The sequence below is a fragment of the Budorcas taxicolor genome, chromosome 10 (genome assembly GCF_023091745.1).
Source record: "Budorcas taxicolor isolate Tak-1 chromosome 10, Takin1.1, whole genome shotgun sequence".
Taxonomy (NCBI): Eukaryota; Metazoa; Chordata; class Mammalia; order Artiodactyla; family Bovidae; genus Budorcas; species Budorcas taxicolor.
This window is the reverse complement of record NC_068919.1, coordinates 83763671-83788080: the sequence shown is the minus strand read 5'-3', so window position 1 is coordinate 83788080 and position 24410 is coordinate 83763671. Positions and strand designations below refer to the sequence as shown.

Here is a 24410-nt window from a genome sequence, read left to right as displayed (position 1 = left end):
CCTTTCAGCTTTTCTCACGCCCTTCTTGTGATCAACTCAAGATGTCTATTTATAGCCCCAGGCCCACTCCAGGAATGACCTGGATCAAGTTGAGTCAAGATCTGTGGTTTCCTGTGTGTTCATTTTACAGCTGGATTGGGTGGCTTCAAGGCAGGGCACAAGCAAGCCAGTAATTTGCAAGAAGCTCTAGGGGAAGGATGCCTTGCACAGCAAGTCAGGGTCACAGGCAGGGTATCAGAGGTTAGGATGTTCCAGAACACATACCCAAGGGTCCCGGCTGGAGGATTTGGCTTCCCAAAGGGGCAATAGCTAGAGCACCTGTGAGAGGTGCCCCGTGGCTGAAGGGCCCACCCTGGCCTCACTGCAGGTACTGTACACAGCTCCCCTGCGACCCTGGCATCTTTGCGGGGAGGAACAGTGGGACAGGCTGGGTGTGGAGGGCGGGTGTCCGACGCTGACTCTGAAGGGCATGACGTGAAGGCTGGCTGAGGGGCCCAAGGCCGAGGCTTTCCAAGTATAATCTGGAATCTGGGCCCCAGTGGTGGGGGCGGGCAGAGGTTGTGCCCGGAGGCTGGCAGGACAGGATACCCACACTGCAGAAGGGGGGAGCAGAGTTCTGCTGGGGGCCTGGGGTGCTCCGGACACCAGCGTGGAGAGCAGGTTCTCCATCCCTGGGGCCGCAGTGGCAGTATTTGCAGCTGAGGGCTTTGGGTCTGGGCAGAACAGAATCCACCGGTGGGTACAGAGCTGGGAAGGAGGGCGCTTTGGAGCAAGAGACCAGAGGTGGATTCAGACAGTGAGAGTAGCCCAAGAACTGAGTGGAAGCAGCCTGAGGGGGTGGTCTGGGGCAGCAAGAAGGCTTCTGAGTCAGGGATGTGAGGATGAGGAAGGTGCTGGACAGGTCAGAACCAGGTAGGGATGTCTCAGCGTGGCCCAAAGCCTCAGCCACAACGGAGCTGTGCCTGGAGTCACCCGGGGGGTTGGTGCATGGAGGGCCTGCGGAGCCCGGGCCTCGCCTGGGAGAACACCTCCCGACACCACAGGCCCCCGAGAAGAGCAGAGTCCTGGGGCTCCGGCGTCTGCGCGCACCCTTGGCCTAAGCCACGTCCTCGAGCCGCGCTGGACTCAGCCTCTCCGCCGGCCTGTCTTCGTCCGCGACCTCCTCTCGCTCCGGCTCCTCGGCGCTGCGGGCCAGGCCGTCAGGGCCGGACACAGTCCCCAGCATCTTGGTGCTGTGCTCCTGCGCTCTGGCTCGGAGCGCGGCGATGCTGTTTTCCCTCAGTTCCTCCTGGGACATGGCAGCGGGGGGCTCGGAACCCCGCTCCTCAGGCTCCGTCTTGTCGAGCTTGGGCAGCGCCTGGCGCTCCGCCTCGGGCTTCCTCCCTGACTCGGCTGCCGCCTCCAGCGACTTTTTGTGCATCCCTAAAAAGAATTGTTGGTATTCGGGTTTAGAAAAGCGCCTGGGAAAGCCATCTTGAACTGAAAAAACGGCAAAGATAGAGAGAGGCCAGAATTAAGGACGAGCAGAAAGCCTTACTACACACAGCAATGTCACGTGCGTCCCGGGGGGTGGGGGCAGAGGCTGCGGCGGACCACCAGGCCCGGCAGAGGGCTCCTCCAGGCCATGTCCCTGGGCTCCTGGCCCCCGCGACCCCGGGGATCCTGTCTGTCCCTTCACCAGCACAGCACTTGCTTCCTCCGCCCTCCCTCTGGGATACCAGATCTCCGAACCCCAGACAAACTGGCAGGTGGGGAGATTTAGGGGGAAGAAGTCCTTTGGGCAAAGCCAGAATGGTGGCCAAAGGGACCTCGGGGCTCCCAAGAGGGGCTATTTCATTCACCACAGCCCCAGCTCTGGCAAGGGAATAGGATACATCCCCTGGGGCAATAGCCACCCCCTCCTCACAGAGCGACAGAACCCACAGAATGAGAGTCCTAGGCACCGAAGGGCAGACACCCAGCCCTGGGTGCAGCCTGCCCTCGGAGGCCCCCCGCCAAGGGAGACTGGGAGGCCAGCTTCCTGGGGCCTCTCTCCCTCCAGGCTGCTGTGGCCACCAGGCATTCCTGCACCAGGGCTCTGTCCCGTCCTCAGGAGCCCGCTCCCCTCGCCCCAGGGGCAGGACCCCAGGGAGGGTGTGGGCTCTTACCCAGCAGCCACGGGGCGCAGGAGTCCATGATGCCATCCTTGGCGGACTTGAGGATGGACTCCGGCAGGGGAATGGAGTGGCGCACCATGGCCCCGTAGAGTCCATACTCGGCCATGACGCTGCTTCGGCCCCAGCACTTTTCCCGCTTCCTCCACTTGGCTCTGCGGTTCTGGAACCAGACCTGCTAGTGCAGAGGAACAGGTCAGGGGCGTCCTCTATGAGGCAGAGGCCAGCACCCCACACACACACCCACACCCGTGTCTGCCTGGAGTTAAGGGCCACACCTCTTTGATTGCCAGTGGCCCCATTACCTGGTGACTTTGGTTTCTCCAAGTAAGGGCATCCTTACTTAAGCTCACCCACCTCTCAGTACCCCTGGGGTTCCTCTTGGTTCAGGGTGTTCAGAGTGAGATACAAGTTCTGCGAGAATATGATGGGCAAAATGATTTTTTTTTTTCAATCAAAGCAGTTTAGGGTGATGCAATAGGATGCCTCCTGGACTGGGTCTTGCAGCTGGGCAGTTCCCATGTGGTCCTCAGTTTGCCGCTGAGAAACCTGAGCCTCATAGCTCTCATGCAAGGGTTCACACCTCCAGCATTCCTGTCTGACTTGCAGAGGGACAGAGTCCTTTTCAGGGGATGAATTAGCAGTGCCTTTGGTTCAGGCTCTTCCTCCACACCAGAACTCCAGAGGCCAGGGCAGTCCCAGGCAGGCAAGGTGAGCGTGGACTTAGGCAGCAGAAGGCATTTCATCCAGGTGTCAGGAAGCCTCAACCTACCCAGAGCCCCAGGCAGGGGATCCTCCCAGGGGGCCTGAGTCAGCCTCCCTTCTCTGCCCTGTCCTGGTCAATCCCTGTGGGGCCTCCGCTCACCCACTTTCCACAGGTTTGGACTTTAACCCTGAGTGATCGTTGGAGGAGCTGGGCAGCCATACCTCAGTCAGGGAGGGAAGATAAAATTCTTTGGTAGAGCAGGTAAAGGTGGGGACCTAGAAGACCGCGGTGAGAGACAACCGCTAGCGGTCGCTTCTCTGGCCCCGAAGTTGCCTGCTGCAGGGTGGGAATGAGCATGGGGTTCGCTGGATCTATCAGCGATACCCGATCCGGGTTTTTGGAGGCGATCCCCAGGTCCCGGCCATGCTTGGAGGAGGGAGAAATGTCTTGGTCCCCCCAAGCAGCTTTCCGGAAGTTTCCGGCAGCTGACAGGCGTCAGGGCCAGGGCCAGCTGCACTGTCCCTCAAGCTGGTGAAGAGCCCATGGGAGACGGGCGCACGCAGGAAGGACCTGGGGTCCCGGTGGCCCCCTCTTGTTCCCCTCACAGCCGCTCCACAGGCTCTGACTCCTGGGGGATGATGATGGTGGTGAGACGCCCAAGCACCCCAGAAGTAGAGGGTGGGGTGGGGGGAGGGGAGGGCAGAGGCGGGTTCGGAAAAATCTATTAGTTTCCTGGGCGATTTCCATTCCCTCGCCTGGACCAGGTCCCCGCCCCTCCCTCTGGGCCCCCGCCCCCGCCCCCCGCCCCCGCGCCCCGCCCCCCGGGTGGCGGAGGTTTCAGCTTTTGATGAAAAATTGCTCCAGCTCTATTCAGGAGGCGGCAAAAGAAGAGTCACCCCCAGGGGCAGCCCTGGGCTGATTGAAAAATAAGTTAATTTCTGTTTGAATCGATGGGCCTCAGGCACTGAAATATCACGGGAAATTAAAGCGGCTGCTCTCCCGGGATCCGCGGCATTGACCCGCACTAATTAATGCTGGGGAGGCAGCGCGAACCGCGCCGCGAGCCGCTCCCCCTCCCCGGGGGACCCCAAACACTCCTCATTTAACTAATTAGACGGGGAAAATTGGGTGTTAATTTGTTTAGGATTTTTCCCCCCTCCCCTTCCTCCCGGCAGCTCCCTTCCCGGCTCCCTCTCCACGCGCGGGGGCGCGGGAAATGAATGCGGGGCTCGCCGGCAGATGGCTGCCCCGGTCACTCTGCAATCTTCTCCGACTTGATTGCTTGATTAGGTCGTTAGCACATTAAAAAAAAAAAATTGCTTGCCGTCTGGCGCTGGCGTGATGAGTGGGACGCGCGGCAGCGCCTGGGTAATTTATCTTTTTATACGGCGAAGAATTTGATTTCAATCTGCAGATATATGGGGCGCCTTTGACACCTGTTTAACATCGCGCCGCTGACAGCTTAACCCTTTGCTGCCTCGGCCGCGGGGAGGCCTGGGCGCGGGGGTAAGGGGTGGGGGGAGGCGCGAAATCCGTGCGCCCCTGCGGTTCCGGCCGCCGCCGCCGCCAGGTGGCGGAGTGAGCGCCCCGGCAGCTTCCGGAGGGCCGGGGTCTGCGGCGGAGCGTGTCCAGCCTCATCCAGCAAGGATGGCGCCCCGGCCGCACAGCCGCGCACTCGCGCGGCCGGTCCTCATAGGGCTCCGCGGTCACCGGCGCTTTGCGGAAAGACCGCATGATCAGTGCCCACCTTTACATTGACCCTGATTGTGTCAACCCTGTTTGGGCATTTACTCATTTGTAAATAACTAGGAACTTCTAAAAATGGGAGCGATGAGGCCTCAGACTGCCCCCCGGCCCCTCCAACCCCACACTGACCGGCGCCCGCGCCTGTTAGAAAACGACCACTCCTGAGTCCCCCGGGTGGCGTCGCCCCCAGTGAGCCGCACGTTTGCCACCACTGGGTTTGGCACCCCCTGGAAAGCTGTGGAACCAACGCAAGGCCTTCCCCGCCACCCCGGTCTGGACTCGGACCGCACTGAGTGAACCCGGTCAAGGAATGGGTCTATGTCACCGGAAGGCTACTAGACGGCTGCGCTCTGGACGCTAAGGAGCGCAGAGCGGTGCGCAATGGAGTTCACAGAACTCGGCCCTCCGCCTGGCCTGGCTCTGCGTTGTGTATACATCTGTCCCCAGCGGCCCTGCCTGTCCAGCAGGCCCTCAGCAATACCCAAGGCCTGCGGTTTGTCTGAGACCTCTGTCCTCTGTCCTGTCCCCTCTTCCCCCTTAGCGCTTGGTGGTCCTCTACAGGTACCCACGTATCTTAAGCTACATTTTCACACAGGGGAAGCATCTAAAAGGGATAAGCCACAGAAAGGTGTATGTGGCTTCTGGTTTTATCCACCCGACAGAGAAGACGGCAAAGCAGGAACCCCTTAGTGATGGAATTCCAATGTGGAATTCCGAGTCTGACCACAGAAGGTTGAGAAGACTATCTTGATGAATCTTAAGTAACCCTATGCCTCCTGGGCAGGAGATGACCTTCCTGCTTGAATACAGTGCATTACAGAACAACAAGGCCACTGGAACCCACCGGGGTGGGGGGTGGGGGCCAGACTCCAGAATGTTTTGGATTTTAGAAAAAATATGAGGTGCATATACTACATGTTATGTAACATTCAGTAGCAGCAGCACCTCCCCATAGTCAAATCCATCGGTTCTGCTTTCTGCAGCAAAACATACACATATGCATGAGGGACGAATAAAGAGCATGAAGTCCCATCTGGTTTTTGCCAAGAATGAGTTTTGATACAAACTGATGGAAGAAGAGCGTTTCAGCACGGTTTAGAATAAGATATCCTGAAGAAGGCATTGTGGAGGAAGCAAAGGCAGAGATGCTCATTAACCACCCCCCTCCACCCCCCACCCGCCCCTGCCTGGAAAGATGCATTGCCCTGGCTTCCCCAGGATCCCATGAGCTTGAGAGAGGGGGCAGGGCTCTCAGATGGAAACAGCATCTTTACTGGAACACCAAAGAAGGGGGTGCTGACTTGGGATTTAGATCATTTCTGAGATCTGTAAAGAGAACCATTTTCCCCAGTCTCCTGATCTGGACAAATGAATAACTAGTCTGCGGATCAGATTTTGTCCACAGACAGTCCCAGAGGGGTTGGCGCCAGCTGGTCGTTCAATCCAGGAGTCATTCGGACCCTTGGTTATGGGTTCCTGAAACGCCTGGCTCTCTTTGAATACCAGATGCTGCTCCAATTTATGGAAGAAACCTGGACAGCCAAAACAATTTCTCTTTAGGACAGTTGGCAGAGAAGCTGTGGCATTGGTGCCTTGGAGGGAAGTGGACAAGGAATTAGAATTAACCCTAACCACTCTTCATATTTGCCTTTCTCTTCCTTTCCAGGAAGCAACCAGTATGTATGCAGAACTTAAACATTTGCCAGACGCATTGAAAGTTAGTCCTGAGCTGGAATTACCAACTGTGCCCAAAATTGCTAAGTCATCTTGGACAAGTTACTTGCCTTCTCTCAGTTTCAGTCTCTTCAAGCATAAAATAAGAATATCTACTTTTCTGGGTTGTTTCGGGGATTAATGAAATAAGTGAGGGGTGCCTAAAATCAGTGTTTGTCCCACAGAAGGTGCTCAATAGATGCTTAGTTCAGTTGTTCAGTTGTGTCCAACTCTTTGCGACCCCATGGACTGCAGCACGCCGGGCCTTCCTGTCCATCACCAACTCCTGGAGCTTGCTCAGACTCATGTTTATCGAGTTGGTGATGCCATCCAACCATCTCATCCTCATCTCATCTCATCCTAGCATCAACAGATGCTACTTATTATTACTTCTGGTTTCCCTGATAGTTCAGTTGGTAAAGAATCCACCTGCAATGCAGGAGACCCCAGTTCGATTCCTGGGTCGGGAAGATCCCCTGGAGAAGGGAAAGGCTACCCACTGCAGTATTCTGGCCTGGAGAATTCCGTGGACTGTATAGTCCATGAGGTTGAAAAGAGTCAGACAGGACTGAGCGACTTTCACTTTCATTATTATTTCAGTGGAGGCACAGAAAGTCAGTGGGAGTCTGTGCAGGGAGCAGGTTCATTAGTGGCATTACTTGCTCCTCTGGCCTCTTCCAAGACAGGCCCTGCAGCAAGGCTGGACTAACTAATAACAACAACCACCCCAGGAGGTGTGGTGGGGGGGACAGAATTAACGTCCAGGCTGTAAGATTTTAATACAGATAGTCTCTAGTTTCCCCTCTAGGGGCTTCCCTGGTGGCTCAGACAGTGAAGAATCTGTCTGCAATGCAGGAGACACAGGTTCGATCCCTGTGTTGGGAAGGTCCCCTGGAGAAGGAAACGGCAACGGCAACCCACTCTGCTGTTCTTGCCTGGAGAATTCCATGGACAGAGGAGACTAGTGGGTACAGTCCATGGGGTCGCAAAGAGTCAGACACGACCGAGTGAACAACACTAGACTAGACTTCCCCTCTAGGGGCCAAACAGATGCCCCCTGCAACACCCCCTGCATTTGTAATGTATCCCAGACCCCTGAGGCTCAAATGTAAGAGACCACCTATGCAGACGGCTATGAGAGGGAGCTTGAAGGCCTGGACTGGAGAATTCTGTTCTGCCTCCAACTGCCTTTGTGAACTTGGGCATGTTCTTAACCTTTCTGAGCTTCTGATTCTTTGTCTGCCCTATGATACCACTTCCTTGCAAGTTTGTTGTAAAAATTCAATAGAATAGTGCATGGGAAACACCCAGCATGTTGTAAGAACTGGAAATCATTGGCCTGATGCTGGATGAATTCTACGGACAAATGACCAAATGCTCAGTGACAGTCTTCACAATAAAGCCGGGTCCTCTCATCTCCCACCTTTGAGATTCCTTCATTTAGGCCCTGTTTCCTGCTTGGTCCCTTAGCTCTGGCAAACCCACAGTCCTCCTTCAATTCCTCTCTTACTTTCCAGACTGCACACTTTCTAGAAGCCACTACTCCATGGCCAAGGCAGTCAGGTCGGAACTCTTCAGGAGGACCGGTGTGCAGACCCTGGCAAGGATCAGAGCCCTGCCTTCCTCTTCCAGGCCTCCGAGTGCCTGAGAAGGGGCTCACAAGGGACATCAAGGGTCACCAACGTGGGAGTCCCAGGCAAGGGAGAGTGGGGAAGGTCTTCCAGCTCAAGGAAGAGCCTGGGTTTCCTGGTGTGCTTCCTCTCACAGGTGGTGCCCCGGTAGCACTCAGAGAGCCCAGCTAGGAGGCCTCTGGCTGTCAACAGCTGGTGCCTCCACACCCAGCAGAGAGGGGCCCAAGAGCTCGTGCCTTCATGGACGGACCGGATCCATAAAAGGGCTTCTTGCCAGAGGGATGCTCTTCTGGTCCAGGGCACCCTTCAAGCCGGCCAGGCTATCAGCCCTCTGTCCCCTTTGTGGGTAACCAGGGCATCTCTTGTCCTTGCAAGCTCCCAGACTTCTAACCCCACATGATAACATGCCAAGGCTTCCTTCCCTCTGAGGTTTCTCCATGGTCACCCCCTAAAGGAGACACCATGCATAATAGATATTCTGCACATTCTGGCCCCTTGGCTACCCCCGGGCCCTGCCCTCCCGTCTTGCCCCAGGCTATCAGGCCCTGCTTCTTTGGCCCCATGGCAGTTTTCAACACATTCACCTACCTTCCCTCCTCTCCTCTGACTGGAAGCTGATTAATCTGAGCTAGTTGCTGGCGTGATTTAACGACCTTGCTCTCCACGCGCACTCAGCACTTCTGACAACATATTTCAGCACACCCTTTCCAGTCCCAGCTTGAGGCTCAGAGAAGCTTGGCCTTGCTGTAGCCTCTGATGTCCATTAGAGGGCAGCTTGGCCTATGTTTCCTGGCAGGCCCAGGGAGCATCCTTCCCTGGATTCCTGGACAGGTCATTCCACTGTGTCACTCAATACTCCTCTTTCTTCCGCTCATATTAACTCACTTAAAGCAGAGACACTTTTCCTGAGCCTCTGACCCAGCATTTTTACACTGGTTACATACAGTCACCTGGAGAGCTTTAAAAACAAACAGGGCTTCCCTGGTGGTCCAGTGGTTAAGAATCCACCTGCCAATGCAGGAGACACGGGTTAAATCCCTGGCCCCGGAAGATCTCACATGCTGCGGAGCAACGAAGCCTGTGCACCACAGCTACTGACCCATGTGCTGCAAGAATGGAAACCCTTGCGCCCTAGAGCCTGTATTCCACAACAAGAGAAGCCCCCTGCAATGGGAAACCTGTTTATGGCAACTAAAGACTAACCCCTGGGGCAGGGGGATGGGGTGGGAGGTGGGAGAGAAGTTCAAGAGGGAGGGGATATATGTATACCTATGGCTGATTCATCTTGATGTATGGCAGAAACCAACACAATACTGTAAAGCACTTACCCTCCAATTAAAAATAAATACATTTTTTAAAAGGAAAAAATAATACAATAGGCTAGAAATCTTGAAGTTATATTTTCAATTTTAGTTTCTCAAAATAAAGGCATTCAAGAACTTTGAGAAAGAAAAAAAAAAGAGTAGCCACCGCTTGTCACAACTAGAGAAAGCCCTTGTGCAGCAATGAAGACCCAGTGTACCCCAAAATTAAAAAAAAAATAGATGCCATAGCCACACACCAAACCAGTTAAATCAGTATTGCTAAGTGTGGGAGGCTGGCACAAGTAATTTTATTTTACTTTAAATATTTATTTATTTATTTGGCTGCACCAGGTTCTTAGTGGCAGCAAGTGGGATCTAGCTCTCTAACCAGGAATCGCACCTGGGCCTCCTGCTTTGGGAGAACAGAGTCTTAGCCACTGGGCCATCAAGGAAGTCTCTGGCATGAGTAATTTTTGAAAGCTGCCCTGGGACTTCCCGGGTGGCCCAATGGTTAAGAATATGCCTTCCAATGCAAGGGATGATTGGGGAACTAAAATCCCACATGCCTCAGGGTAAGCCCTAGAAGAGCCTGCATGCTCAGTCACTTCAGTCATATCCAACTCGTTGCAACCCCATGGACTGTAGCCCACCAGGCTCCTCTGTCCATGGGATTCTCCAGGCATGAATACTGGAGTGGGTTGTCATGCCCTCCTCCCAGGGATCTTCCTCACCCAGGAACTGAACCTGAGTCTCCTGCATCCCCTGCATTGCTGGAAGATTCTTTAATGCTGAGCCACCAGGGAAGCCCTGAAGGGCCTGCATGCCTCAACAAAAACCCAGTGCAGCCAAAAGTTTTTTTTTTTAAGTATAAATAAAGTAAAAAAAAGCAATCAATCAGTTGAAAGCTGCCCTGTGTTTCTAATCCATTTCCCAGGCTGAAACACACTGCAGTCTTTTCCCATCCATGTGGTTATCTATTAACTTCTGGGATGTAATCCTCTAAAACTTTGTTCCCCAACCCTTGGGCAGGGACCATGTTAAAAGAGACAGAATGGAACAGCGCTAGTCAGAGAATCCAAACCTCATCCTTCCAAACATACCAGGTTGCTAAGAGTGGAGGTGAGATGGCTCTGTTCACTTGCACGTCTGTAATGTAGGCATTCTAAATAAGTATAACTTCTGTCAGAAAACATATAGTAACACATAAGTGAACATATCAAAATTGAGAATGAATGGCCCACAGAGGAAATAAACTCAGTCTGGAAACTATTTCCTCTTCCCTAGGGCTGACATCTGGTGGGGGCTTCCAGAATGCCACATCCCAGCACTTCTCAGAGACACAGAAAGGACTTTGCATCTGGCTCTGATATGAAGTCCATCCTAAAGGAAATCAGTCCTGAATATTCACTGGAAGTAATGATGTTAAGCTGAAACTCCAATACTTTGGCCACCTGATGTGAAGAACTGACTCATTGGAGAACACCCTGATGCTGGGAAAGATTGAAGGCAGGAGGAGAAGGGGACGACAGAGGATGAGGTGGTTGGACGGCATCACTGACTCCATGGACATGAGTTTGAGCAAGCTCCAGGAGTTGGTGATGGACAGGGAAGACTGGCATGCTGCCGTCCATGGGATTGCAAAGAGTCGGACACGACTGAGTGACTGAATGGAACTGAACTGATATGAAGACTAGAAATCTCTTCTTCCCCTAACAGTGCAACTTACCCCTTCACCCCAACTTAGAGAGATGTAGAGGGGGGAAGTGCTTGCCCTCAAAGCATAAAGGTCGAGGAAATCAGCCACTATTAAGGGGGCTGACCCCTCATCACTACAATTGGCATGAATTATTCCAGTTTCTGTAGATAAGTCCTCCCTTTACCTTCATTTGCTCTCTTGAGATAGTACTTGAGTGGTACTGGGTTTGAATCCCAGTCCATCTCTTACTTCACCTCTCAGCCCCTCAGTTACCTCATCCAGAAAGTGGGGATAAGAATAGCATCTAACTCATCTAATTGTGAAGAAGCGATGAAAAAAGGCCTGGAAAGCGGCTAAGCACAGCACATGTCTGACTTTTCACATCTACACTGGGTTCTCATTAGATAGTAGGTCTCAGACACATCCAGGGGCTTCCTTGGGTAGGTTCCACCAATGGCAGCCCAGAGTCAGAATGGGAGAGGAGACACTGAGGAGACGGCTCTCTGGGAGGGATTCCCCCTCTTCCTTTTACAGATGAGAGATGGGAAGGGACTTGGCTTCTGCCATACCTGGTTGGTGTCAGAGCCAGAACTAAGATTTGGATCCTTGATTGAATATCCAGTCCCTTAACCTTTCCATTCCACCTGAGGATGTCTAACTTCAGAGCCTCTAATAACCTCCCCCTTCCTTCTTTTCATGGCAAAAGGAGAAGGTGGCAGAGGGTTAGATAGTTAGATAGCACCGCCGACTCAGCGGACATGAATTTGAGCAACCTCCAAGAGATAGTGGAGGACAGAGGAGCCTGGCACGCTACAGTCCATGGGGTCACGAAAGATTTGGACATGACTAAACAGCAACAGCAGAGTGCATCCACTGGTGGAATGGTCAGCCCCAGGTGGACACCCAGGCCCCACGCTGGGCCCTCTGCTAAACACAACACACACGACTTCATCACAGCTGCAACTGCTGCTGTCATGCCCATTTTACAGATGAGCAATGGAGGCTCAGGCTGGTGAAGAGTGACCTGTCCACAGCCATTCAAATACTGGTACCTGGTGAGGCCAGGATGGTGTAACTCTGGAGTGGGTGTCCCTAACCACTGCACCACCTTGCCTCTCCTGTGCACGTCCTGTACTTAGAACACCAGTCACACAGGAATTGCTCTGTGGGTTGGAGCTTTGATAGATAGTTGTCACTAATAGATGTGAAGTCCTTTCCCAGGCCACTTGGTAAAACATTTGGTTGGGCACGCGTGCTAAGTCATTTCAATTGTGTCTGACTCTTTGCGACTCTATGGACTGTAGCCCACCAGGCTCCTCTGCCCATGGGATTCTCCAGGCAAGAATACTGGAGTGGGTTGCCATGCCCTTCTCCAGGGGATCTTCCCGACCCAGGAATCAAACCCGTATCGTGTCTCTTAGTTTCCTGCTTTGGGAGGCAGGTTCTTTTACCACTAATGCCACCTGGGAAGCCTCAAAATATTTGGGGATTGGGCCATTTGATAACTCGCACCCTCTGGGGGCAGCATGTAGCTAAAGAACTAGGCAGTGCTGGAAGAGTTACAGAGACCCTTGCCTTGGTTCACCAATAGCCACAGATTCCACAGTCAATCCTTGCAGTCCAGGAAATTAAGGTACTCCACACCCTTGCTCCTCCATGCTGGTGCTGGTGATTTCAGACACCAACCTGTAGACAACCCCTCAGACAAGTTTAAGAAGTCTAGAGTCTGCGGGCTGAGCGTTTATAGCAATGCAGTTACAGCTGAGGGCAAGTTCTCCTTACAGCCTTCGGACTCTCCCACCCACCACTACCACCACCACGGCCAGATTTTAGGACAACCCACTGCAGGAGACGAGCTGTTCCACTCTACCGGTCAATAGTGCAAATGTGCAACCAACCAAAGGGGAAGTCTGGCAGCCTCACCAACCCTAGATGCTTGTAAGGACCAGCTTTACTCTAATAAAGGTCAGGTAGGGGTTACCACCACATATGAATTGGATTGGGTCTTGGCTTATACACACACACAGAGGATTCAAAATCAACATCCAGCCTTTCCCCACTGTAACTTAGTTGGGTGGGGATGATGGATCCAGGCCACCATGGATAATGCACCAAACAGATAATCTGCTTATGAATAACTGAGCTTATTGTTAGTGTCACCGTCTAAAGCCATTGGCTGAAATTCCCAACAGACTTCCAGGGGAGAGGAAGGCTCTTCTGGAAAAGCAGCTCTCGCCTCATTCCCCATTCTCCGGTTCTCCAGTAAGAGAGTGCAAAGAACCTACACACCTTATTTGGTTCCTTCGCTGGACTTGTCCCTTCCCCGCTCCTCCCCCTGCCCCCAAACACACATCACACCTGGAGACACAAAGGAGGAGGAAATTTGGAGCAGAAGGGTTTCAGGAAGTCTGGACCCTCCCTGCCTTTCCCAGCCTTGGTAGGTCAGCTACTCCAGGCCACTCAGGTGTCCCGACAGAAGCAGCTCTGGTTCAAGGTCTTGAATCAGCTATGGCAACCTCAAATCTTCTGGAAATGTTTTTCCACCCCAGCCACCCTTCCTCCTCATGGAGACCCTGTCTGGAGAATCATCAGACATCATTTCCTCCTGGAGGAATGATTAAGCCATCCATTTCTGTCCACCAAAGGGAGTCCTGGACTTGGGAGGATCTTGCTGCTGCTGAAAGGAGCCCTGGTGCCCAGCACAGCTGAGGACAGGCCCAACCAGTCGGGGCTGGCTCTCCACAAAACTCTCCAGTAAGGAGGTGAGGGGAACGACTTAATGAGTGCCTCCTGGGCTGGTCCAGGAGACTCCAGGAGCAGGAACCCTGGGCAGGACCAGCTGCTGGGTTGTGAGAAGTAAGGAGCCTCAGGTGGATGGAGGCAGTGGGGAGTAGGTAGGAAGGGAGGGGGCAAGGTCTTCCTCATGGGGGAGGCAGCTCCCCTCCACCCCCAGGCACCCAGGCCTTGAAGCAGACATTTACCGCCTAGGAGACACCTGCTGCACCAGAGACCCTGCTCAGAATCCTAGACCCACCCAGAACTCCGTCTGCAACCACACGGAGGCCTGCCATACCCCTCAGGAAGACCACAGTCTGCAGCCACAGGCCACGTCTTGTCTGCCAAGTCTCCCGTCCCTCCAGCAGTCCCCATCTCACATGGTAGGTATTCAGCTAATATCTGCTTAAAAGAACTGTTCCATGAGGAGGTGGTTACAGACAAGCACACACTGGAGCAGGAGGGAGAGAGAGGGATATGTGGGACCGTGGGGCAGCCGATGTCCCTGAGGGTGAAGAGAATGTGAGAGAGGGACTCAGGGCTGTTTTACCTGTATCCTGTCTTCGGGCAGCTCCGTTTTCATGGCCAGCATCTCCCGGGCATAGACGTCAGGGTAGTGGGCTTCATTGAATGCCTTCTCCAGCTCTTCTAGCTGGTAGGAGGTAAAGATTGTCCTGAGGGGAGCAAACCCAGAGAGTCAAACCCAGCAAACCCCGAAAATGGAAAGAGTTTATCCCAGAGAGGACAGAATAGCCCTCTCCTACGGCTCCTGCTGCTGCTGCTACGTCGCTTCAGTCGTGTCCGACTCTGTGCGACCCCATAGATGGCAGCCCACCAGGCTCCCCCGTCCCTGGGATTCTCCAGGCAAGAACACTGGAGTGGGTTGCCATTTCCTCCTCCAAACCCAGCCTGGGCCAGTACAATCAAATACAATCAGTCTCTCCTGCCCCCATCCCCGGACACCCTCTGGACTCTTCTTCATTCCAGTCTGAGGGCCCACACTGCCTTCTAGTGGTTAGGCATTATTTCAGCCCTCAGGGACATTTCATACTGGGAATCTTCCTGAAAGTGCTTTAGGGGAAGGATGTTAAGACACAAGTTTTAGGAAACTGCAGAAAGGCCCTATTCCTCCTCCCAGGCACTGAACGAAGGGCTCACCAGGTAAATAAGTGCCTCAGTCCCAGGCAGGACCTGCCGCCCCGGGCTCCCCTCACAGACAGGAGAGTTGATCTTTTAAAATGTACTTAAGAGTTCAAAGACTCACTTTTCAAAGGTCAAATGCAGCTGCCGCCCCAGGGTTTCTACTGTGGGGAACTAACCGCACCTCCCAGCCCCTCACCCCACCCTGCTCACTGGCTCCGAGAGCTGCCCTCAGAGTCTTGGAGGCAGGGAGGGAGGGAAGGGGGGGTGCTCTGTCCTTTCTGGTGCCCCGAAGGCAAGGGCCACCTTCCCACCATCCCACCACACCCAGGTTCAGCCACTCACCTGGTGGGAACCCCATTTAGGGGCAGTTAACTCAGGTCATCCCAAGAGAGCCTACCTACACAGCCCCCAACCCCCGCAGAGCAGTTTACATTGACCTATTTTGAGTTATTAACATAAACTGCTTTAAGAGTCCAGTAAAAGCTACATCCTCTCCACTAGCAAATGGATATGCTCCAGCACACACAGTTTTCCACCTCCGATATTTAGGGGGTTCGTAATCCCCCTTTCTCAAATAAATACACTACACACCCCCTTACCAACAAATTCTTCTCTTCAAACCTGAATTTCACCAAGTTCTAGGCGAGCTTTATCCTGCACCTTCCTCAACAAGCTGGGGTGTAATACGGTCCAGATTTTACAGACTCAGATTCTACAATGGTTGAAGTAGAGCCTCTGGGATTTGAACCCTGGGGCCAGTACGAGGGGAGGTTAAAATCTCTCCCTGCAGCCCCTGATGTCACCCAGCCTGAGGAAAAAGTACGGATGGAAACCCCAGGTATTCCTGCTGCCGGTGTCAGCCTTGGCATCCTGGAGGATGATACAGGGGAGGTGTGAGAGAGAAAGATTCTGCTCTTTATGGAAAATGACTGGTTTGATTCTAAATCGTTGCTCCTATTCTCTTGGGGGGAATGGAATGCTTATGTATACAGAAAGTTAATTCTTCAGAATTTTGAAGATCTGCTGATTTCTATTTCTCTCCTGCCACTTACTGAAAGGGCCCCTGAACAGACAGTCAAAATAAACAATCAAAACGTGTACGTTTTCTTCAAAACTAGGAAAAATGAGACCCAAAGCTATTGTGGCCTGGCCAAAGCCAAAGAAGAGAGATGAGGGCAGATCATTCAGCGGTTCGAGTGCCAGACTCTGCTTGGGAGAACTTTTATTAAAAAAAAGAAAGAAAGAAAGAAAGGAATTAAGGAACGAACTGAAACGATGCCTCAGATTCCCCAGACTTGCCTGGAAAATCCCATGAACACAAGAATCTGGTGGACTCAGTCCACGGGGGTCGCAAAGAGTCAGACACGACTGAAGTAACCTACCAGACCCTTCAGTTTCCCATCGTGACCAGTCTATCAGAGCTGAGCCTCACAGGTAAAGAGAAGAAAATCGGAGAGACTCCATCCCCACTCCCCTCTTTAACTCCTCCAAGCCCCCTATGTTTCTGGGAGGTTAAGGGATCTTCATCTCTTATCACCAGATTCCAAGGTTTCTTACCTGAACTCCCCAAATGAGAGATGCTCAGATTTTTTTTTACTAATTAAAAATGGCACCAGCCATTCTCCTGTCTCCAATAACCTGTTCCCCTCACACATTAGAAATAGCCTGAAACCTAGTGCAGTTGACCAGTTGTCCTGTCTCCTGGGGGACCCCTCTGAAGCACCCAAAGTTTTCCCCAGGGGAGAGGGTATCAAGTGAGGACAGAAGGTCGAGAACCTTAGGATGGACTTTGGACTGTGTGTCAGCCAGCTCCAAGTGCCACACAAGGAGATGCCCCTGTGCAGAAACACTGTCCTTGCTCCGGGAATCCCTCCCCTAACCCAGTTCGGGCAGCAGCACAGAACCCGGTCAGCCGGACTCCCACCTGCCCTCCAGCAGCCCAAAGGCAGACAGGATTACCGACGCAACCCCCCACCCCCACCCAACCTGCTAGCCTGGGACCAGCCTGAGTTGGATGCATAGGAGGTGTTTTAATGAATATTTGTTTAGCTGATGAATATTTAAAAATGACCTAGAATCAGGACTAAAAACAACGTTTCCGTTCACAATAAAACGCAACAAAACAAAACGAAACAGCTGCCTGAAGGGAACAAACTGAGGTCACCAAGAAACCGAGCCAAAGTTCACCCGCATTCAAGTGGAAACCTGTAGGGGTCTGAGAAGTCAGGAAGAACCGATTTAAAATGTGGGGTCATTTCCGGGGGTGAAGGAAGAGAGAAACGCAGACAAGCACCCAGAGACAGTGTGCAAAGAAGATGAGAACAAACTGGGGAGAAGAGGATGAGGTGGGTGGGGAGAAGGAGAGCGCCCCAGGGGGAAATGTCCTCAGGGCGGGAGGGAACCCTGGAGGGGGAGCCCACCCGCACGGGGACAGAGAGAGAAGCCGGAAAACAGGGCCAGGGCGAGCGCAGGGTAGCGCCTGCAAGCAGCACCGGCAGAAAGTCTGGTCAATTTTTCTCACTTCTTTATTTCTTGAAACCCTCCTGATAAATTTATATAAGGAATTGGTAGCGGAGGTGCGGGCCACGAAGAGAACGCGGGTCTCCTGCAGGGGCATTACTTTGCAGGACTGAATTTTAACTTTGTGCAAGTGAGGTCTGTGTTTAAAATATTTAAAGGAAAACAAAGCCAAATAACCTCTTTTTCGTCTGTATGCTGCAATGCAGCCCATTCCACTCCAGCCAGGGCTGACGGGGGCATCCAGTCCACGCACTCCTTCCTCCCCATTTTACAGACAAGGAAACTGAGGCTTACGGATCACAGAGGAGCAGAGGCCGAAAGCAAATCTGCCATCCATGCGGATATCACGCTCAAGATTTGGCCAGCGATGGGAGCAGAAAGACAGGGGGTTGGTGGCGCTGACAGCGACAGCAGGGAGGAACGGGGGACCGAGCAGGGGGCAGAGGAACCGGCTGGGGCGGGAGGCGAGAGCCGACCTGCCCGCCCAGTGATGTGCGCGACTCGACCAATGTGCCGAGGCGGGGATGACATATGGGTGTCTCCAGCCCCTCTCTGGGTAGGGTTTGGCCCTATTTGAGGCCTCTCCTTTCTCCCGGAGAAGCAGGAGAAAGCCCGAAACGTGCGGTTTCCTCGGCGGCCTCTCCTAATCCTCACCCGGCATGGCCGGACGCCAGGGCCCCGGGAGGATGTCCCCAAACCACGCCTGGTCTCCCAGTCCGACCTCCCCGTCCCGGCACAGCCGCGGACCTCGGATCTACAGCCGGCAAGATTCGGGTCCGAGGGACCCGTTCCTCCGAACTGGGGACAGCAGGGGATGGGTGAGCACGAAGGTGACAGAAAGCGCTGCAGGGGCCTTACCTGTGTCGCCGCTTCTTCCGTTTCTTGGTCTGGTTCAAAGCCGATTTGGACATTTTCCGGTCGCTGGAGGAAACATCTTCAGAATCTGAAAAGCGGGCGGAGGTACAGGCGGCCGAATGGAGGGGGGGCGCGCACGGCAACCCCCGGGCGCGTCGGGCTCCAGAAGCCCAGCGAGGGGCCCACTCCTGGCGGCCTCGGGGAGCCGCCCGGCCTGCTCGGTCTCCCCGGGAAGCCCTCGGCGAGGGCGACCCCATCCCTAAGCCGAGGCTGTTTCTACCCAGGCCGGCGCCGGAATCCGGAGGTGGTGGACGGATTTCGTTGTAAGAGAAGCAAAGGCCCAGACACGCCTGGGACGCGGACGGCGGGGGAGCGAGACAGCCTCCCGGGTCGCAGGGTCCCCCTCCGGCGGTGCTCGGGGCTCGGCGCCCTCCCTTGCGCTTGCAGACCCGGCGCCGGGTGCAGAAGGTGGCCCCCCATCCCCTCGGAGCGGAGCCCGGGGCGCGGAGAGCTGGACTCCGGAAAGAGAGAGGGGCTTCCCGGGCACAACCCCCTTTCCACTGCCCGCACCGTGCGGCCCTGCTCGGATCTGGAGAGACTGCGGCGCGCCACTTTTCGTTGCCCCTCCAGATATTAATAAAAATAAATAAAACGAGAGCGGAAAATCAGGGGAATCGAAAAGCGCGAACCAGAGGCAGAGGGTCGAGCCGACGGAGAGGTGCGGCCGGGAAAGCGGCCCGGAGGTTCGGTGGCCCCCTAGCCCGCGAGGGTCGGGATCCCGGATAAGGTGACGCTCAGGTGGGATCGCGGATGCCGACCGCTTGGGCTGCCGCGGTGGCCAGGTGGTCCTGAAGCTCGCGAGGCGAAAAATCAAACGCAGCTGACCAGTGCGGGGTGGGTGGGTCGGGGGTTGGAACGGAGAGAAGGAAGAAGGACAAGACAACTTTGGACATCAGGGCTGGGGCCCGAAGCTGACATCGGCTTCCCCGGGCGCTGACGCCCGGAACGGAATCGGGCTGTAGGAGCGTGGTTCCTCTGAGAGGCCGCAGCCCAAGTGGAGCAGAGAAGGGGCACCCCCGGCCTGCCCCACGGGCTCCGACATCCTAAGCCCCTTTTCCAGTGGGGCCCCAACTGGGCGCTGCCGCAGAACCGGGTTCAGCGCGCAGACAGGACAGCTCGGCTTCCGGAAACGCGGGGGCCCAAAGCCGGCCACCGCGGGGAGCATCTTCCCGGCCCCTTGGCCAGGGGCGCGTCGGCCCCAGGTCCGCGCTACGACCCTTCGGCCTGGCACCAACTTCTGCACCCGGAGGAGCAGGCCTGGCGATGCAAGCGAGAGCCGACGGCGTGGGGTTCCCGCTTCTCACCCTAGTCGGGCAAGCCACACATCCTCACCCTCACCTACCCGAACTGGCCGTCTGGCTGGTGTCCAGCGGCCCCGACGCTCTGCCCAGCGGCTGTAAGTGGACGCTCTGCGGGTCGGACAGCACTTCCAGGAAGGTGGGCTGTGCGTAGAAGCCGGGGAGCCCCCCGGGCCCCAGTAGCCCCATGCCGCCCACTCCTGCGGGACTGAGCACGGAGCGCGCAGCCAGCAAGTGCCCGGGGGCCAGACCGTCGAGGGTAGCACGCGGGTGGGAGCTGGGGGGCTCCTTGTTCAAGCCCAGGATCTCCTGAATGCCAAACCCGGTGCACCTGCCCGGGGCGCCCCCCGAGGTACTCTTGGCCACTGTCTCGGCTTTGGGCTTGCTCAGCGCTTCTCCCGCTTTCCCGGTCATCTCTCGGCTCTTCGGAGGGGCCGAGGCCGCAAGCCTTGTGCTCCCCCCACCCCCCCGGCTGGCTCCCCGCTTCACGAAGTTGGTCCCAGGTGCCCCCTGCGATGTCTAATGCTCTGGAGCCCCAAGGAGATTCCCCTTTTATCCAACCAGGCGGCAGCCCAAGTGGGGTCAGAGCTGAGCAGCCAATCACCGGGGCCAAGAGCGATTAGGAATTCCAAAAAGCTGGCAGCTCCCTCCGCAGGCAGCGCTGAGGGGCCAGGGCGCTGGGGGCCGGGGCACCGGGTGGGCTCTGTAGGACACCCATGGGCAGGGGCCCCCAGAGACTGAGATGAGGCAACAAGATTCAGGGCAGTCCCAGGAGGTGGATGCCTGGGGATTCTGGGCAGAGCCAGCTTGGACTGTCCCTGGAGTAGGGTGGGAGGATGGGATGAGGGCAGATGCTAGAGACTGGGAGCCCTGCTCCCTCCCTCCCTCAACTCCCATTCAGGTTTGGCAGGGTCAAAGAAGCCCAGATATGGGACCCCTGGGGAAAAGGAAGAGCAAGGAAGGCCAAAAGTCCTGGGCAAGCTGTGTGGTGACAATGGGGAGAAGGAAGGGCCTGGGGTTTGAAGTGGGAGATGTGGGGATCTCCAAAGCACAGGATACAATGCCTAGTTCAGAAGAGCTACTCAGTAAATATCCCCCAATGAATGAATGAAAAAAGGGGTCAGGTGTAGGCATCCCTGGAGGTAAAGAGGAGTGGTGGTGACTTCTCCTGGAGAACACTGGACATCTGAACATTTTCCTAGAATAAAGCAAGAAGTTCGCCCAAAAGATTTGCTCTTCCATCCATTCCCTTAACTAATAAGTATTGAGCCCTTACCAGCTCTGAGCTAGGAGCTAGGGGTTCCCAGTCAATCAGGTGGCCAAGTCAGAGGGTCTGCTATACCTCAGAGTTCACTGAGCAAACCTCTCCTCTTCATTTGAAGAGGAGAGCATTGTTGATGTGGAGGGAAGGAGGAGGGTGTGAGGGGCAACCAAAAGGTGAGCTTCTGTTCCCAGTCTACAGGGGATTCCTTGCCTAACTCCTGTGTTGGAAGCTGCAGAAATGTACCCAACTGGGCCAGTTGAAAGGGAACTGGTCCATGAGAGGCAGCAGGATACTGCTTTAGGCAGGCAGGCCCCTCACCCAGAGAAATAAGAAATGCCTGAATTCCAAAGGTGGGCAGTGGAGCTACTGATTCCTTGCTTTCAGGGAGGAGGGCTCCTTTGGGTCCAAGTGTTAAGTGAAGGTGATTCTACACACACACATGCACATGCATGCATGCACCGTGGACCCCGGAGTGCCTGCACTCCATCTCCTCAGCTAAAGCTTCTGTGAGCTTTTTGCGGCTGAGAACTGTCTGTCCACCTTGGTATTTAATACTTGCCTCTCCACTGTGCCTAGCATAGCATATAGTAGGCTTTTAATAAGGGCTTCTTGACTTGAAAGCGCTCTACAAGGGGAAATAAAGATAGGGTCAGTTGCTTTGGGCAGACCCTAGAAAACAAGGCTGGTGAGAAATTCCATTCAGGATTTCTGGGCTAGTCAACAGCAAACCTCCAAATAGACTGAAATCCCATCACTCTCCCAGCCTACTGCCAGAGTATCCAGTGCCCTCTGGTCACCATGAAGCCAATCTGAGAAGTAAGAGGAAAACTTATAGGATATGGAAGCTGAGGCCTTGCTAACAGGGCTGTTGGAAGGTGGGTCTTCATCTCCTCTGGCCTGGTCTGCATAGGAGCCAGAACTAGGCAGGGACATCCCTCATTGCAGGGGTTGTCTGGGAAATAGGCACTGTTCACTCTAATGACTGCCTCCTTATCCCATAATAATGCCTTGCTTACTGTGCACCCATGTTCCTGAGTCCATTTACACAGCATGTTATAAGGTCTTCACAAGAACCCAATTAGCATCTTGGTTCCACATTTTGAAGCTGTCATAGCTATTCTTACTTGCAAGGTGTAGACTCAGGGATATGCAGTCTCAAAGGCATCCTTCACCTTTATTCTATGGAGTTGGATTCCTTGTGGTACCGGTCACACAGACAACCATGTGAATGGTGCCCCCTGGAGCTGTGCAAAGCAGTGGCTCTGCTTCCAGATAAGAATTTCTATCCTCATTTCTTGAATGTGAAAACTTAAGTTTCCAGGAAGGTTAGGTGACTTGTCCCAAGCTCCCTAGCTTGGGAGCAAGTAAGTAGCAGAGGCCAGACTCAACATCAAATGAATCTGGTGTCAAAAGCTGTTTTCTTTTGACTCCATCCCTCTCTTGGCCTCCTTTCTATGCCAGCCTACCCTGGGAGGATAAATGGGAATGTTTCATAAATGGCAGTTGTCATATCCCTGACTTATCACAGGACATCCACGATGAGCCAGATGCCAGCCAATGGGCAAGGACATGAGTGATGGAAAATAAGCATGTGAGTGATGGAAACTCGGCTCTTGCCAAGAGATGAGAATGAAAAATCTCTTGACCAAACCTTGTGTCTGAAGCTGCTAGTTCCCACTCTCAGTGAGATGGTCTCCATCCCACCCTAGGAGGCTGGGAACAAGGACAACCCCAGGCCCTCTGAGAGGCACACTTGCTAGAAGCTGCAGTGAAGGGAGGACCCAGGTCAGCCTGCAGCCAGCCCCCTCCGCCCCTTGGAACTGGACTCTGGGAGGACTCCTGGTTGGAGTGTCTCTGAGCTGCCCTACTGAGGCTAGACCCAGACTGAGACCATTTGTGGACTCTGAAGTGGGGGAAAGCTACAGGGAAAGGCAGGCCCCCGGGGCTTGGGCTGGAGGAATAAATGCCTTTCAGAGACATTTAGCTTAGTCACCCTGCATCCACATCCTGGATCTGTTACCTAATAACTCTGTGACTTTGAGCCAATCATTTAACTTCCTTCTTGGCTTCAATTGCTTTACCTATAAAATAGCCAGACAGTGGACCTGTGAGCAACTTCTGACTCCTTGAGTTAGCATAGGGGTCAAGGGCATGGACTCTAGAGCCAGATTTCCTGGATTCAGACTCCAGCTCTATCACTTACTTGATGATCTTGGGAAATCTACCCAGCTTCTGTCTTCCTCCTGTGCCTCAGTTTCCTCGTCCATAAAATGGGGATAATAGTAGTACCTACCCCTTAAAACTGTCATGAAGATTAGAAATGTACAGTGCTAAGAACAGTGAGTAAGGTAATACCATGAATATAAAAAATAAGGCTACAATAGAAGGTTCCTGGAAGTATTGATTGTTATTATCATCTTGCAGGAAGATTCCAAGATGACAATATGGCAGGGAGCAAGACAGACCTAGCCCTAGCCTCATGGAGTTGAGTCCACGATTGAAGGAGCTGCTGTTTTTAAAGCATTTAACATGGTGTCTGGCCCTGGGGACTCCATACATCATGATTCTTACCACTATTATTAATGGGTGTCTGACCCCTTATGGCATTTAATCCACTCAACTTCTCAAGTTCCTTCCCCCTTGTTGCAAATATAAGACACCAAGTCTCAGGGAGGGAGATTAGGTTGAGAGACGATGCCATCTCCCTCCTTTGCTGTGATGCTGGTCGTTTTTAGCACCAGCTGCAGCCAAGTCATTGTCCCCTGCTAGCTGCTTCCCTGAATCACTGCCCAGCCGTCAGCAACAATTTTTGGAGGGAGGAGGGTGGAAAATACAAGGAAGAGAAAGGATCTGTATTTGAATCAATAATCCCATTATGAATCTGTCACCCATGAATGTGTTTCACTTTTTTTAATGCTCTTGTGTATTTCGCGCTTACCCCTGAGAGTAAACCTTGTCTTTTGTTGTGCTGAACTGTCGTCCTGAGAGTGTCCTGACAGCGTCCCCGAGCTCTAGCTCTCTCGTCCTCCTGTCATCAGACATTGGACCAGATATCCCATCCCCTCTGGTCAGTAAGGGGCTAATGCTAGGAGGAAAAACAGGAGTGACTTTGATTCACGTTGAAGTTATACACAATGAACTTTTATTAAGTTCTGGGCTTTTTCACACTGCCTCAACAAATCCTCCCAACTATCCTGAAAGATGTGTATCAATTTTCAAATGAGGAAGCAACCTCAGTGAGGCCAGGTGAACTCCCCAGGAATTTGCAGCTGCCAAGGGCTAATCAGAGTCCAAATCCACTGTATTCTTGTTTTCTTAAAGATGGAACCAGAGCCTCAAGCAGAGGAAAGGACCTTTGGTATAGGGAGGCAAATGGTGCCCCAGCAATGCTTTGAGCCACCATTCTGCCCCTACCCCAGAGAGAAAAGGAAGGGATACCCTCAAGGGGTTAAGAAGGGCTACTGAGGTCAAGGCTGGTGAATCCCCAGAACCTTGGTCTAACAAGAGCATCTTACCTCAAACACTTGGGCTGGATTCCTTCCCTTA

The 24410-nt window shown here is 53.8% G+C and overlaps 1 protein-coding gene across 1 annotated transcript; it reads right to left on the bottom strand.

Annotated features, from left to right (window-relative positions):
- Positions 1-1096: 1096 nt before the first annotated feature.
- Positions 1097-20014, bottom strand: VSX2 (visual system homeobox 2). The gene is made up of 5 exons (XM_052647222.1): positions 19645-20014; positions 18246-18330; positions 14275-14398; positions 2148-2328; positions 1097-1422 (listed from the first exon to the last, which is right to left on the bottom strand). The coding sequence occupies exons 1-5, from the start codon at positions 20012-20014 to the stop codon at positions 1097-1099; spliced, it is 1086 nt and encodes a 361-aa protein (XP_052503182.1).
- Between the last annotated feature and the right edge of the window lie 4396 nt (positions 20015-24410).

Bases quoted from the DNA above. Each gene is read 5' to 3' on its own strand.
- VSX2 (XM_052647222.1), bottom strand. From the start codon at position 20,014: ATGACCGGGAAAGCGGGAGAAGCGCTGAGCAAGCCCAAAGCCGAGACA. The intron at 14,399-18,245 runs GTAAGGCCCCTG...TGCTCCCCTCAG, and splicing joins CGGAAGAAGCGGCGACACAG to GACAATCTTTACCTCCTACC. The intron at 1,423-2,147 runs GTAAGAGCCCAC...AATTCTTTTTAG, and splicing joins CTGCGCCCCGTGGCTGCTGG to GGATGCACAAAAAGTCGCTG.